General features: G+C 40.1%; 1 protein-coding gene across 3 annotated transcripts; it reads left to right on the plus strand.

Moving 5' to 3' along the window:
* Positions 1-1,086: 1,086 nt before the first annotated feature.
* LOC147396535 (uncharacterized) lies at positions 1,087-6,655 on the plus strand. Of its 3 annotated transcripts, XM_086451297.1 has the most exons (7): positions 1,098-1,246; positions 1,534-2,011; positions 2,500-2,771; positions 2,854-3,505; positions 3,765-3,964; positions 4,292-4,536; positions 4,829-6,655. In XM_086451297.1, exons 3-7 carry the CDS (start codon positions 2,500-2,502, stop codon positions 5,917-5,919), a joined length of 2,460 nt encoding a protein of 819 aa, XP_086307423.1. In that variant the 5' UTR covers positions 1,098-1,246; positions 1,534-2,011; the 3' UTR covers positions 5,920-6,655. The 3 variants fall into 3 exon arrangements, with proteins under 3 accessions (XP_086307422.1, XP_086307423.1, XP_086307421.1); XM_086451296.1 differs by lacking the exon at positions 1,534-2,011 and having other exon boundaries at positions 1,087-1,246; XM_086451295.1 differs by having other exon boundaries at positions 1,534-2,771.
* Positions 6,656-15,785: the final 9,130 nt, after the last annotated feature.

Genomic DNA, 15,785 nt, shown 5'->3' on the forward strand with positions numbered 1-15,785 from the left:
CTCAACATATTTTGGTAAAATAGTGTCCTTGTTAGTTATAAGCAAAAAAATATCAATGACATAAAGAAGACTAAGCTTCAAGAAATCATTACTTTCTATTCCCAGAGTCTCTAGTGTTGTAGCAACATCCTTCATAAGGATCTTTTGAGACATGGGGAAATATATTTTTCTTATGCTTTTTTTTACTCTTCACATACCTCATTTTCTACACATTTGAATCCTAATATAAGCTAATATCTAATAGTTTTCCGAAGCACGTATCTTTAAATGCTTTGGTCTATGCTTTTATTAAACCATCCAAAAATTTTATAAGGTTCACAGTACTTGATAGTAGTGTTCCTTTCCCCTACAATGTTCATAAAAATAAATAAGCAACAAGAAAAATAAAATATATGATATTTGAATTAAAAAATAAATAAACAACAAGTAATACATAAATATATATATATATATATCATATTCAACACTTACATTGATAAAAAAAAGTGGTATTCCATTACCGTCAAGTTCATTATATTAATTAGTACGAAGTTCGATGGTAATAAAAATTGAACTTGACACTGTAAAAATCAAGCTGAATCGTCTTTCTCCAACTAAAAAATGCCGGGGGGAAAAAAAAAAAAAAAACCAAAATGAACATCTATTTTCATTTTCAAACCAAATGAACCATAAAGATTGGATTTTTATGATAAAACAATTAAAAAAACTCAAAGAAATCCTAAATTTTACATACCTCTTCAAATTGAATGAAAATATCCTCGAAAAAACCTTTATCAAGTTTTTTCGATCTTCTCCAATGAAAATGGTGGCTCTTACATACTGAATGAATGCCGAAAATTGGGGTTTCTCTGATGAAAGTGGTGAGTGTAGGTAATTTTGGAATTTTGGTTACTGAAAGGAGGGGGGAATGAGGTTGAGGGACTATATAGAAATGAAAAATTTACTAAATGTCTTGTTAAGAGACCGCCCAAAACTTAGGAAATATCTAGAAATAAGTTCCTCTATGAGAGTCCTTTTTTTCAACATTTTTTTAAATGAAATTGAGTGTCAAATGTAACATTGCCACTGGAGTTCCTCTGCTAAGTAAAAGTTGAGGTGCCAATAGAACCTCTTATTTTTAATATGATCAAACGTAAGGCGGGGAAGGGTTTTGTTTCCTTTTATGCAGCTCTACACTCTACAGTCTCCTCATTCTCTGTTCGTTGCTTCGCTTTAGCAATTAACAACTAACAACCAAACACTGAAGGTTCCTTCACTCTCTCTCTCTCTCTCATATTTCCATTCTTCAATTCTATTTCAGTTCTAAGTTTTCTTTCAAAAATCAAAGTACGGATTATCTTCGGTTTTAGACCAAAACGCGTTTCAATTTTCGAAATCGTTGTTTCCATTCGATTTCGAGGATCTTTCATGCGTTCTAATGGATTGAATAAATCCTATCTTTGCAGTTCTGCTTATGTTTTTTTTGCAGATCATTAAACATTAATATTATTATATTTGTTTGGTTCTTCTTCATCTCTCATTCTTGGTTTTCAGGTTAGACATTTGGGGCTTGAAAGAAATGAAAATGGAAGCTCTGGACTATTGAGAGATATTTATTTTTCTCCTATTTAGTTTCTCTGAACTCGTCGGTTATAATAAGAATTGAAGTGTTTTCGTCCTTCCTCTTTGGTTTTGATTGATCGTTATTTAGGATTTTGTTCTTCACCAAATCATAATTAAACCCTAGATCAGTATTTTTTTTTTTTTAATAAGTAAACCCTATAGCAGTTTAATCATTTCATGATTTTTTTTTGTTATGTTGTTAAGAACCTAAACCAATACACCAAAAGGTCTAAACCTGTTGGAATGCATCAAATTTAAGCCCTTATCCACTTAGGCACGTTAACTAACCACTGCGCTCCACAGCCAACAGCTTTCACTCTGAGCTTGACACTTCTCGGGGCTTTTCTCATGGTTTTCCTTGTGGCCCATAGCTCCTCCAAGTAACCTTTTCTGTGACTCGGAACTCGAGGTGTGTATGGCTCTGATACCAAATGTTAAGAACCAAAATCAATACACCAAACTGCCTAGAACTGTTGGAATGCATCAAATTTTAGCCTTTATCCATTTAGGCACGTAAAACATGTTTTTAATGGAATAACAATTTGGAAGTACTGAAAGATTTTAATTTTACATTTCTTTGAAATTGGGTTTTCTATTCTATCTGAATTTAAGGTTTTTCTAAATAAATAAGCCAGATTTTAATTATTTATTATTCCATTCCCCAAAACGGAGAAGAACAATTGAATTGTTTGTGTAACCATGGTTCAAAATATTGGAATGTATCAGCGAAGACCTATATGAAACATTGAATGGTTTAGGAATGTTTCATAACGTATTGGATTTTTTTTTTTTTTTTTGTTGGAGACAAAATCGATCAACTCTTGATCAATTCATTGCTTCAAGATGAGATTTTAAACCTTGTGCTGGTCGTATAATTATTGTTTGAGTCTATTGCAGATGGCCAGATGGGATGAGATTTTTTCCCTCCCAGTGCAAAATCCTCCAACTTTAGAGTTCTCTTCTTCCGATCTGGTATGGTCCAAGGTGGAAGGTTGGCGTGACAAGATGGATAAAGTTTCTCTCATTCCCTTCACTAGGGTTGCTGACTTTGTCAGGGGTGAATCTTCCAACAAAGAATGCCCCACTAGATTTCATGTCGAAGCGAGGAGAAGAAGGCCTCCTGGGATGCCTTACAAGCCAAAGGTCGATGGCATTCTTGAATATATTCTGTAAGTCTCCTACTATTTTTTTCTTCTTCTAATGGCTCCACCTATCATGCATTATGGTTTAGAGACGTAGTTGAATGTATAGGTATTGGTGCTCCTTTGGCCCGGATGATCACAGAAAGGGTGGCATTATACGGCCCAGCAGGAACACTTATGTCCCCAAGAAGAAATCTGCTGGACGTCCAAATACTAAGAGAGGTTGCACATGTCATTTTATCGTTAAACGTTTAATTGCCAAGCCATCAGTTGCACTTATCATATATAGCCAAGATAAACATATAGACAAGAAAGGGCTTCCTTGCCATGGCCCACAAGACAAGAAGGCTGTTGGTACACAGGCCATGTTCGCTCCTTATATCTCAGATGAGCTCCGTCTCCGAGTCTTGTCGCTACTTTATGTAGGGGTATCGGTGGAAACCATAATGCAGAGACATAATGAATCAGTAGAGAAACGAGGGGGGCCGTCTAACCGTGATGACCTTCTCACTCATAGATATGTGCGGAGACTGGAGAGGAGTATCCGACGTTCCAGTTATGAATTGGACACAGATGATGCCATTAGTATTCGAATGTGGTGTGAAAGTCACCGGAGTCACCTTTTCTTTTATGAGGACTACTCTGATTCAGATCCTTTCATTGTGGGGATTCAAACGGAGTGGCAGTTGCAACAAATGATTCAATTTGGCAATCGCAGTCTCTTAGCATCTGATTCTAAATTCGGAACAAACAAATTGAAGGTCCGTTTTTTTCACCTTATATTTTATTTTTGAGTCGTAACATTGAAATTGACATCGTTTGGGACATTGGTGTGCACAGAACCATAGATGCTTCTCACTCATTTCTCGATGAAAAGCATCTATGGTTCTACAGAAACATCCATGTCAACAATGTCTGAAACGTTGTCAATTTCAGTGTTATGTCAGCATTTTCCTTTATTTCTTTTCAAGTTTGTTGAACATTTCGAAATTTAATGTTCTTTTTTGTGCAATTTTTTAGTATAATGTTCACAGTCTCTTCGTGTTTGACTCGGACAAGAAGGCTGTCCCAGTAGCCTGGATAATAACACCACAATCTGCAAGTGGGGATGCATATAAATGGATTAGGGTTCTTTACGATAGAGTCCGATCAAAAGATCCCACATGGAAGTTGGCTGGCTTCATAGTGGACGATCCTGCAGCTGACCTTCTTACCATCAGGTCTGACTTTGCACCATCTCGTGTTATATCTGGCTCTAAATATCTTCAATTTTGTGATAAAAGCATGAGATTAGTCTTTTTGTTCCAAAATATGGGCAAGCCTTAATGACCATTTAAGAACAGATGTTGAGGGATATATAGTTGGTCTAATAATCCAAGAGATGGGTCATTAATTGGATGGTAGAAAAGGGATCAAGGAGGGTGCACACAACATTTGTAGGAGAGACCAGACCATATCACCCAACAGAATAACTTAGGGTCATAATCTCCCGTTTATGGATGACCTCATTTGCAAATGAGTGATAAATCTTTCTCTATTTTACTCAGGGAAGTGTTTCAGTGCCCTTTACTAATATGCTTTTGGCGCGTTCGTCATGCTTGGCATAAAAACTTGATAGAGAAATGTCCAGAAACTGAGATGCGTTTGGAGATGTTAAGACAGCTCGGGCAGACAGTATATAGCATCTGCAAAGGAAATGGCGATGCGCAATTGTTTGAGAATTTCATGGAAGATTTCGTTGACTGCTCAGAGTTTTTGGACTACTTTAAGGCGATTTGGGTTCCAAGAATAGGTTGAATCTCATCTTTTTAATCAAGGGAATTTTCTTTTCTTAGATAAAAAAACTTTCTTGTGCTTCACTCCATGCCATCAACCCCCTCTGAACATTCATATGTGACTGTTGGACTGGTGTGCTGACTCAAATGTTGACCAGATGACCCGAAATATACCAATTGGAATGCCAACCTATGAAATTTGAAAAAAATTTCCTGACTGTTAATCATAAACTTTTCTATGGTTAAAGTTTTATATTCTGATAAGATAATTTATTTATCTCTATCTAATCAAATTTCATCGTGCCTTAGGTATGTGGACCACTATATTGCAGACTCTTCCTCTTGCTAGTCAGGAGACTTGTGCAGCCATGGAGTGTTACCATCATCAACTCAAGCTCAGATTGTTAAATGAGAAGGACCCAAATGTTTATCAACGCAGTGATTGGCTAGTCGATAAGTTGTCTACCAAAGTTCATTCCTACTTCTGGCTTGATGCATATTCAGGGAAGGATGATTTTGCTCGATACAGGAAAGATGAGTGGATGAGTGGTTTAACATCTTGGCGCCGAGCATTGGAGATTCCAGACTCAGATGTTGTCCTGGAAGGTAGATATGCAAGAGTAATTAGTCAACACGTTCAAGAGAAGTCTCATGTTGTGTGGAACCCTGGCTCCGAGTTTGCATTATGTGATTGCAATTGGTCGGGAATGGGCAATCTTTGTAAGCACGTGATAAAAGTGAGCAGAGTCTGTCGGAACAAAGGGGTTTCTGTACCATCTATGAGCCTCATCAAGTATAACCGGATTTTGAATGATATGCTGCACTGCCCACCTAATGATTCTTTGCTTCGTGATCACGCAGTTTCTTTGGCTGTATATGTGCAGATGCAACTAAATGCATTAATTGGTCTAGAAAGTAGGGGGACTGTTGGTGAACAAAGTATTGGGGGATTTTCTGCTAATAGAGATGGAGATATAGTAAATGAGAGCCAATGTTTAAACGAGAACATAATATCATCTGTTGAGAATACCTCTCGAGTTGGATATGAGGCTCAAGATGGAGAGCAAATGATGGCTTGCAGTGAGATGGATGTTGATCCATTATTGCCTTGTAATGAGATTCCATGCATCTTAGAAAAAGGGAAGGAGAATTTTTCTTCCAACAGTAAAGCTGGGGATCAAGATGATTTCTCAAATGAACACTGTCAAGAAAAGATAATTTGCAATGGTGTTTGTGGTGATGCTTTGGAGGAAACCATTGTTGGCAGAATGATGGATGTGGATCGAAAACCGACCCATAAGCCCTCATCACCCGTGGAGGCTGCAATTGTTGCGATTGAATCTACTGATAACATCTTAGAGAATGGAAAGAGTGATCTTCAAACTGTAAGTCAGACCTGATTAAGAACTTTTCCTCTGCTGGTCCTGCTTTCATAGAATATGGGGATCAATGTGCTATTGCAGAAGAATCTTGTCCTGATGATGTGATCGAGGTGTCAGTGAATGACAATGGCATATGTCGGATCGTTGCTATGGGATCAATACAAACGTCCCTATCAACTTCTAGTTCTTCCAAGAAGCAAACATGTGAGCTTATGGTCTCTGGGACCGATGATGTTTCAGAGGATATGGATCCTGGCAGATTGATGAATGTTACTTCCAAATTTATCCAGACAGGAAGTTAAACAAGTTTATGAGCCAGTTGTTTTGTATAGACGTCTCAGATTATGGAGAGAAAAATGCGACAGGTGAGAGTTGAAGCATGATCAAGTGTTCTTAGAATGCTGAGCCTCGCATAGTTAGATGTGGAAGAACTTTATGAAGAGGCAGTCAACCAGGTCAACCAGCTAATAAGTAAATCATTCACGGATCTTTATCAGAACAGTCAATCGCGGCCTCGGCCCCTCCTTGAAAGGTCATGGAGTTCAGCAACAAGCACCTGTCAACCTTGGTTTTGATGAAGGTGTGTGTGCCTTTGTGGCAAATGGGGCTGGCAACAGGTCGGTGAAGCATACGGCTGTATCCATATCTGATAATCCTATTTGTCCAGGATTTACATTCCGACTTTAAAGGATATCTGCATCCATACCCGAATTTCAAGTGGATGTCTGAGTCTATAATATATACGTCATTGTGAATTTACTGTCTTAAAACTGGATAAACAGAAATTTGGGCTGGATGTGACACATATCTGTATTTGACCTTAAAAAAATTTCGGATATAATAATTACAGATAATTTTATCCGATTTCTTAATCAGAAAAAATTATGTATCTACGAAGGAATAAATCTCTTAGCCATAGAGGTAGCGAAGTAGGGTGGAAGTCCATTTGATACCGACTTGTAAAAGGTATAGATCGGGTAGGTCTTGTTTTCATCTTAGTAATCGTTCAAAGAGAAGGAGATCCCGGAAGAAAAGGCGCGCAAATCCTTGAATTCTTAGGATTTCAATGCGAAATACTAGGAAAGGTTCTATAATCAAAAGATCCCACGTTTCCTATCCAAAATAGAAGGAGATAAGATTAGAAACATAGAAAAGGGAAGTTCCTCTACTATAAGTAGAGGAAAAGGGTCATACCGTCAGGTACGCAATTTTGGACCTCATAAGAACTCTATCGAATTTTCTAAGAGATCCAAGTTGGGCATTGGAGGTTCTGTTTTTCAGAGAACATGGACGATTCGGAGGAGATTCAACACACAGGGAAATCCAGATGCCGAGGTGATCACAAAAATCGCCTCCACTATAAGTAGAGGAAAAGGGTCATACTGTCAGGTACGTAATTTTGGACCTCATAAGAACTCTATCGAATTTTCTAAGAGATCTAACTTGGGCATCGGAGGTTCTGTGCATCAGAGAACATGGACGATTCGGAAGAGATTCAGCACACAGGGAAATCCAGATTCCGAGGTGATCACAAAAATCGCCTTTACAATTGGCGTCATTCATGGGAACAAAAAAAAAAAAAACACGACATACACATGGCAAATACCAGAAACACTGGCAAGAGGACCACAGGTAGTAGTAATGGAGATCGTCGATTTTGAGGCATCAGTGGAGGAACAAACCAATGGAGGCCAAGGCGGGCAAAGAAATTGGTCTGCTTTGGGCATTGGCGCAAATCAGAGTAAATCTGTAGCAAAACATGGAGCGTTAGTCGAAAGAAGTCCAAACACTTGGGAGGGAGAATGAGCGTCTAAGGCAGCAGAGAGGGGAAAAGTCAGAGAACCATGGAAGAACTGATAGAGATGGGGGTCAATGTTCTGAAAATCACGATCCAAAGGGAATGAGTGAGGGAAATTGGGATAGTACGGAACAGTATGTACTGTCGAATCCCCTTACCTTAGGGGAAGTGGAAGATCTTTTGAGGTGTAGAGAGGAGGATGTTGTGAAAGGAGAACATGTCGGTCGACTCGCCCGGTCGGTCATCAGAGATTTGAGGACCTTCCCGTTTATTGTAGCAATTCGGAATGCAAAGCTGCCAAGGAAGTTCCACATGCCAAAGTTCGACTCCTTAGATGAAACAAGGGATCTTGTAGAGCATGTGATGCACTACAGGAGCATGATGATCTTGCACCAGGGAGATGATTCACTGATCTGCAAGCTATTCCCGTCCACCCTTATGTCAGGAGCCCATTCCTGGTTCCAGGGTCTTTCGCTTGGGTCGGTCGAAAATTTCCAACAATTGGAAAAACTCTTCGTGGCCCAATACATTCCTAACAGGCGAAGGAAAGTCAAAGTCAACGTTTTATTTTATTTACGACAATAGTAGAAGGAGAATGTTCCAAATTTCATGGCTCGGTTCTGGTCGCAATTTCTCTCAATCGAAAACCTAGATGACAGCATGGTGGTTCAGGCGTACGTCAACGTGGTCATACCAGGTACCAGACTACATGAAGAGTTGATCACGAATCCTCTAAGAGAATGGAGGACCTTTACGTGGTGGCTGAGAAGTTTATTACACTAGAAGAAACTCTTAAGAACAAATCTCGAGAAACGGTAGCTATGGCAAGCACTGCACCCCTGATCAGCATAAGTCAAGGTAATAAGAGAAAAGAAGTAGGCAAAGGGTCAGAAAGGAAGAATGTGAGAGAGTCGGTGAATCGAAATTCATGGAATTCAAAGCGAATCCTCACACCGTTGACTATGAAGCCTTCCGAGATATTAAGGCACATCAAAGATGATTTGAGCTTTCTGCTAGCCCCATCGAATTATAAGAGATGACCATGTATGCCTTATTGCAAGTATCACAAAGCGAATGATCATCTGACAGACAGTTCACTGGAGATTGAAGCATGTCATTCAAGACATGATTGATCAAGGTAAGCTTAGGAGATATGTGGCAACAACCACAGAAGAACCGAGGAGACGGGATTTGCCACCCCCATCACCATGAGACCTTCCAGTTTAGGAGGACAAAGGTTGGAGGGTGGTGAATATGATAGTGGCTGAATTAGGATTTGACACGGTTCTTGAGATCTCATACTGCTTTAAGGTCAGGAAGTCGTAGTATGAACGAGAAGTCTATCAGGTTGCAAAAGGAGTAGTAGTGGCTCGAGTACCAGAATCGATTTGGGGAAGCAAAGAGACGGTTTTTACCCTTGACTTGAAAAGGGTGTCAAGCCCCCACAACGACGCTCTTGTCGTTACCTTAGAAGTGGGCCCAGTAGATTTGAGAAGGATACTTATTGATGTTGGGAGTGTAGTCAACATTTTGTTCCTATCAGCTGTCGAGCGTATGGGTGTGTTTAGAGGATTAGAACGATCGGATGTCAATATTTACAGGTTTAATAGAAGTCCAGTGGCACCTGCATGAGAGATTACCATTTCCGTGGCGACCAGTCCTAAGGTCGTCATGACCAGGTTTGTTGTGGTCAACGTTAGCTCGGTGTACAATGCCATTCTGGGATGAAAATGGATCCATTCCATGCAAGTCGTACCCTCCACGTTCCACTAGGTTGTATGCTTCCCAACCCGACAAGGCCCGATGGAGATATGAGGGGACCAAACAATGGCTTGGCAGTGTTTCTCCTGCATAGTAAAGGAAGTAAGAAAGATGGAGTATCGGGAAAAGATCGAGGAAATAAAGGCAAGCCCGTTTGGTTCGGGAGAGTAATAGTAATTATAGGACGCATTGTTGCTTGTTGCTAGGTGGATGGAGGTAGACTTAGAAGAGGTTAGAAGGGGATGGTATATATCGAACCTTCGTTGGGTCGAAGATGGGAAAGGATGAGCCAGTTAAGATAATCAAATTCTTAAAGAAGAACAAGGACGTCTTTGCCTGGTTGTTAGAAGACATGCCCGGTATCGATCCTTAGGTAGCGAGCCATCAATTGCACGTAGATCCTGGATTCCAACCTATGTTAGAAGCCACAAAGATTGGCACCAAGGTTAAGGCAAGCAATTAATGAAGAGATGGCAAAGTTATTGAAGGTCGGGTTCATAAGAGAGTACAATTTCCAACATGGATCGCGAACATCGTGGCTATACCAAAAAAGGATGGTTGAGCGAGGATCTGCATTGATTTCACCAATCTCAATAGAGCATGCCCAAAGGATGGATTCTCGCTTATAAGAATTGACCAGTTGGTAGATGCCACAGTGAGGTATTAAAGACTCTCCTTCATGGACGAATACTCGGGTTATAACTAGATCTCGTTAGATCCCAAAGACCAAAAGAAAACCGCCTTTATCACATAACAAAGGCTTTTTGCTACACAGTGATGCCGTTCGGACTAAGGAATGCGGGGGCTACATACCAGAGGCTGGTCATGAAGATGTTTGAGGACAAGCTCGAGGACACTATGGAGGTTTACATTGACGACATACTGGTAAAGAGCAAGTAATCAAAAGACCATATGGCCCATCTAGAAGACACTTTCACTCGTCTGAGAGAGTACAAGATGCACCTCAACCTTAAGAAGTGCACATTCAAGGTATCCTTAGGAAATTTCCTGGGGTACATTGTGACGAGAAGAGGAATAGAAGCTAACCCAGACCAGATAAGGGCCTTGACAAAAATGCTTTCACCAACCAATGTAAAACAAGTACATAAGCTGGCGGGTTGGATAATTGCACTCAACAAGCTTGTGTCAAGGTCTTCAGATAAATGTCGACCCTTATTCACCTTGCTAAAGAAGGGGGATGGGGTTCGTATGGTCGGAAGAATGTGAGAAGGCATTCCTAAATCTTAAAGCTTACCTTAGGGCTCCCCTCCTCTTGAGTAAGCCAGTGGACAAGGAAACCTTGGGCATATACTTGGCAGCTACGCCTACGGCGATCAGTTTCATCTTGTTCAAAACGGAGGAGAAGAAGGAACTGCTTGTTTATTTCGTGAGCAAGACGTTGGGGGCCTTGGAAGAAAGGTACAGCCAAACAGAGAAAATCAGGCTCGTCCTAGTTTATTCGAACCAAAATCTCAAACCGTATGTTCAAGCTCACAGAGTCAGTGTCATTACAGATTACCCGTTAAGGGAAATATTGCACAGAGCTGAAAAATCCCGGAAGATAGCAAAATGGGTTGTTACGTTGGAAGAGTTCGACCTTATTTTCGAGTCAAGGAATGCGCAAAAATGTCAAGTAGTTGCTAATCTTCTGGCGAATTTCCCTATGGAAGATCCCTACTAAGAGGAAGAAGAAGATGCGAACTCGTCAGAAGAAGATATACCTGACCCAATGAATCCTGAGATAGGCTGAAAGTTGTTCACTAATGGGTCGGCTAACTTCCATGGGTTAGGTGTAGGCATGGTACTGGTTACTCCCAACAACGATTGTTTAAAAAAGATAGTGAAGCTTGGGTTTGAAGAATCGAACAATGAAGCGGTATACTAAATAGTGCTCGGTGGATTAATAATGGCTCAGGATTTAAAGATTCAGGAGTTACAAGTTTACTCAGACTCCCAGCTCGTTGTCGGACAATGCAAAGGAACATACCAAGTTAAGGATTGAAGGATGGCCAAGTATGTGGAGCTTGTCCGAGAGGAAAATGCCAAGTTTGAAAAAGTGAATATTCAGAGACGACAATCGCCATGCAAACTCGTTGGCATACGTAGCCTTAATGCTCGGGGATATAGAGGTCTGGACCATTCTCGTACAATTTCAGGCTTGCGCAAGCACTTATCTAGAAGAGGAGAAAGAGTATATGTAAGTAGACCCACGTCCAAGTTGGAGACATGAAAGAATAAGTTATCTCGGGTTAGGAATACTACCAGAAGACAAGAAAACAGCTTGGAAAGTAAAACAGAAAGCGGGACGGTATGTTATCATTAAATGAAGGCTCTTCTGGATGTCCTATGGGGGACCACACCTAAAGTGCATAAGTTTAGATGAAACGCAGTTGATCCTCGGGAAAATACACGAAGGGGTATGTCAAAACCACTCTGAAGGAAGGTTGTTGGCTTACAAGGCCATTTCACAAGGATATTATTGGCCCTACATGTAGGAGGACGCTAAGAGATACGTCCACAAATGTGATAAGTGCCAAAGACATGCTCGCATGATATGCCAACCCTCGAAAAAACTCCATCTGATCCTCAGTCCTTGGTCTTTCACCATCTAAGGACTAGATATTAAGGACCATTCTCACGAATAACTGTGAAAAGGGATTTTTTGCTTGTTGGAACATATTATTTCACTAAGTGGATAGAAGCCGTCCCTTTGGCCCAGATCCAAGAAGAAGAAGTTGTAAAGTTCCTATGGAAGCACATCATAACCAGGTTCGGAATACCATACGCCATCATAACTAACTACGGAAAGCAATTCAAGGGTAAGTAGATCCTCACTTACTATCAAGAGTATGGAATTTGAAGATTGAATTCAACTCCGAGGTATCCTCAGGGGAATAGACAAGTAGAGGCATCCAATAGGCAATACTCGGAAACTTGGAAAAGAGGTTGGATGAAAAGAAAGGTTGATGGGAAGATGAACTGCACAACGTGCTATGGGCATACCGAATTACTGCGCGTAGTGGCACGGGAATGTCTCCTTTCACTCTGACTTACGGAACATAAGTTATAATCCCAACAGAGATTCAGGTACCACTCATACTGGCACAGAACTTGGACTAGATGGATGAAACAAGAGAGAGTGTTAGAAAGGCTCAGAACATACCACCAGGAGCTAAAGAGGTTTTACGATCAAAAGACGCGCAAAAGAGTGTTTAGGCCAGGAGATCTTGTGTTAAAGAAAGTTTTTCAGAATACACAAGTACCGAACAGGGGAAAACTTGGGGAGAATTGGGAATGACCATACGTGATAGACAAGCTCGGACAAATAGGGGCGTATTACTTGAAGACGATGGCTGGAGATTCACTTCAGTCATTATGGAATCCATTCAACCTTAAGAAGTATTTTCAATAGAGGTACGATTTGCTGATTAAGTAGAGTTTTTTTTTTTTTTTTTAAAGTGTGTCGTTTAGAATAACTTAATTTAAAATTCCAGTCTTTTAAGTTTTTGTATAAGTTTCGAGGAATTCCACAATGCTATTTCTTATCTAAATTTCTTTATAAAAGTTGCCCATCTATTGATCGAATTGTTGAAAAGGCAATAAAGTCAGTTCCTTTTGAACTTGAGCATCACTTTATGAGGTGAATGATGCGAAACTCAATAAGGTCGGTTCCTTTTGCACCCGAGCACTACTCTATGAGGTAAGTGATGCAAAATTTCTATAAGGTTGGTTCCTCTTGGACCCAAGCATCACTCTATGAGGTACGTGGTACAATTTTTGGACATGGCAATAAGGCCGATTTGGAACTAGCCGAACTTTACAACAAGGGAAGTAGCAAAAAAGGCTATTATAAATTGATAAGGAAAGGGGGTCATTGTTTGTTGATATAGAAATAGACAAGTCCATAAGACATAGCGAAACTAACTCTCATTAATATAAAGTCTACTACAAAAAAGAAACAGAGAAAAATGGAAATGAAGAAGAAAAGAGGCCTATTTATAAAGGGAGTATCCTCAAGATTCACGTTCAATCCAAGGGTCAGAATTGCCTAGGGAAGATAGCACATTATGGGTTGTCGTAGCCATCCTTATGCCCCAAACACGAGGTGACTGAACATATTGCGCCCTGTGTCAGGCCAATGTAAGAACGCCACGTGGAAGGAACTCAACTGCCCAGAACGTCAAATGCAAGCACTTAATGCATCTTCATAATGAGGCGACGGCTCATAACTACAAACTTATCGGCAAGTGACATGTGTAATGATTAATAAATGTGTGCATTGGGACCATACAACCTATTTAATTTGTGCCATTCCAGGTATCTGAGATCAGGAATCTTAAAGCTCAAGTGTTACTCGGAACAGGTTTGCGGAAGTTCTCGAAAGGACAAGATGCTCGTGACCTTCTGAGAGGGGGCATTGTGGAAGAATAAATCTCTTAGCCACAGAGATAGCAAAGTAGGGCAGAAGTTCATTTAATACCGACCCGTACAAGGTATGGATCGGGTAAATTATGCTTCCATCTTAGGAATCAAGGCTCGGGGAATGGTCAAAGGAAATGAGATCCCGAAAGAAAAGGCGCGCAAATCCCTGGACTCTTAGGATTTCAGTGTGATTTACTAGAAAATGTTCTATTATCAAAAGATCCCACATTTCCTATCTAAAATAAAGGGAGATAAGATTATAAACGTATAAAAGGGAAGTTCCTCCACTATTAGTAGAGGAAAAAGGTTATACCACCAGGTACTCAATTTTGGACCACATAAGAACTTTATCGAATTTTCTATGAAATCTAACTTAGGCATCAGAGGCTTTGTGTATTAGGGAACATGGATGATCCGAAGGAAATTCAACACACAGGGAAACCTAGATTCCAAAGTGATCACAAAAATCACCTCTACAGTACCCATACCCGAATAACTCAGGTTAGATGAATCAAGTAAGCAAATATTATCCAAGCCATTGCCAGCCTCAATGGAAAACTTGTAAAGGAAACTTGTTATAATGGATTAGGATCAAGAGTTCATCCACACCTTTTCCTTAAAATAGAGGGGGTGATTTTTGGAAGCAATTGGCAAACTAAATGTGATCTCATCATTAACTCTTAGAGAGGGGATGATTGTTGATGAGTCTGTTCTATTAGTAAGAAGAAGATTCAATTTGGTGGTGTGATGATGGAGATAATGAAAGAAAAATAGGTTTCCTTTCTTGATTATACTTAGCAATTGAAGGGTGTCTGCGTATCATTAACTTGCATGGAATGGATTCATCATATTGCACATCGAATGTGGCATAAGATTATTTTCCTTGACGTAAATCCATTTGGTTGGGTTTAAGTTTTGGCCCATTACACAATGTTGACTATTTGTGATCTGATCTGAGACCCCCCTGGCGAGGAGTGTTCTATGTCTTGCTTTTGGTCTTGAGTGTTCCCAAAGCTTATTGAAGAGTTATTCATTGAATCATGTAATTATTAGGTAAAAATTGTCATCATTGGGGCTATCAATGGATTGGATCAGACCTGAAATTTAATCCATTTAGATATGATAATTCTATTATAATTCTAATTAGAATATATTTCTTTTTTTTGGCAAACCGAAAACAATTCAATAAACCCCATAAAACTAGCTTAAAAAGTCGAATTCTGTACAAAAGGAGGGAGTTACTTTTTCTTCTTGGAATTAGAATAAGCTGGAACGAGAACCCCTCTTCCTATGGGAGTGCAAGTGGTGCAGAATACTCTACAATTTGTAAGTGACGTGTTATGATGTCCAATTCATACTCTCTTGAATTAGTAGACGATGATTGTCTTCTCACCTTAGTATACTGAACACTGACCCCATCTTGCATTCATTAAGAAAATTAAAAGCATCGATTTGAGTATTTTTCTTTTTTGGCAGCTCTTTCTCTTCTTCTCTTACCGGTTGTTACTAACTCTTTCCTGCTCCCCATTACTCAATGAAAGTCGGGGGAAGGAAGACCTTTCTTACCAAGCCAAGGACAGGAATAGCTAATCCTAAAGGACAGGACTGATATGATAGTTTACCTCCGCTAGTGAACGCCCCTCAACTGACTCTCTCATGTTAGATCGACTCAGGTACAGAGTAGATCGCTCTCGCCCTGTATATACGAAGACTTATTTAAAGGGAAAAGCTCATCAACTTTTACTGATAGTCTCGCTCGCGTATCACCCGCTGGCGGATCGGCCGCTCTTCCCTTTCCCTCTGGATTGTGGTTCATCCCTCATGGAGATCGCTCCCTCGCTCGTGTACTTGAGCCCGCTCTATTCGATACTGCTTTCTTTACTCGACTTGTCTAATGGTCCCG

This window comes from Akebia trifoliata, chromosome 8 (assembly GCF_017979445.1).
Source record: "Akebia trifoliata isolate Shusen 1 chromosome 8, ASM1797944v1, whole genome shotgun sequence".
NCBI classification, from domain to species: Eukaryota; Viridiplantae; Streptophyta; class Magnoliopsida; order Ranunculales; family Lardizabalaceae; genus Akebia; species Akebia trifoliata.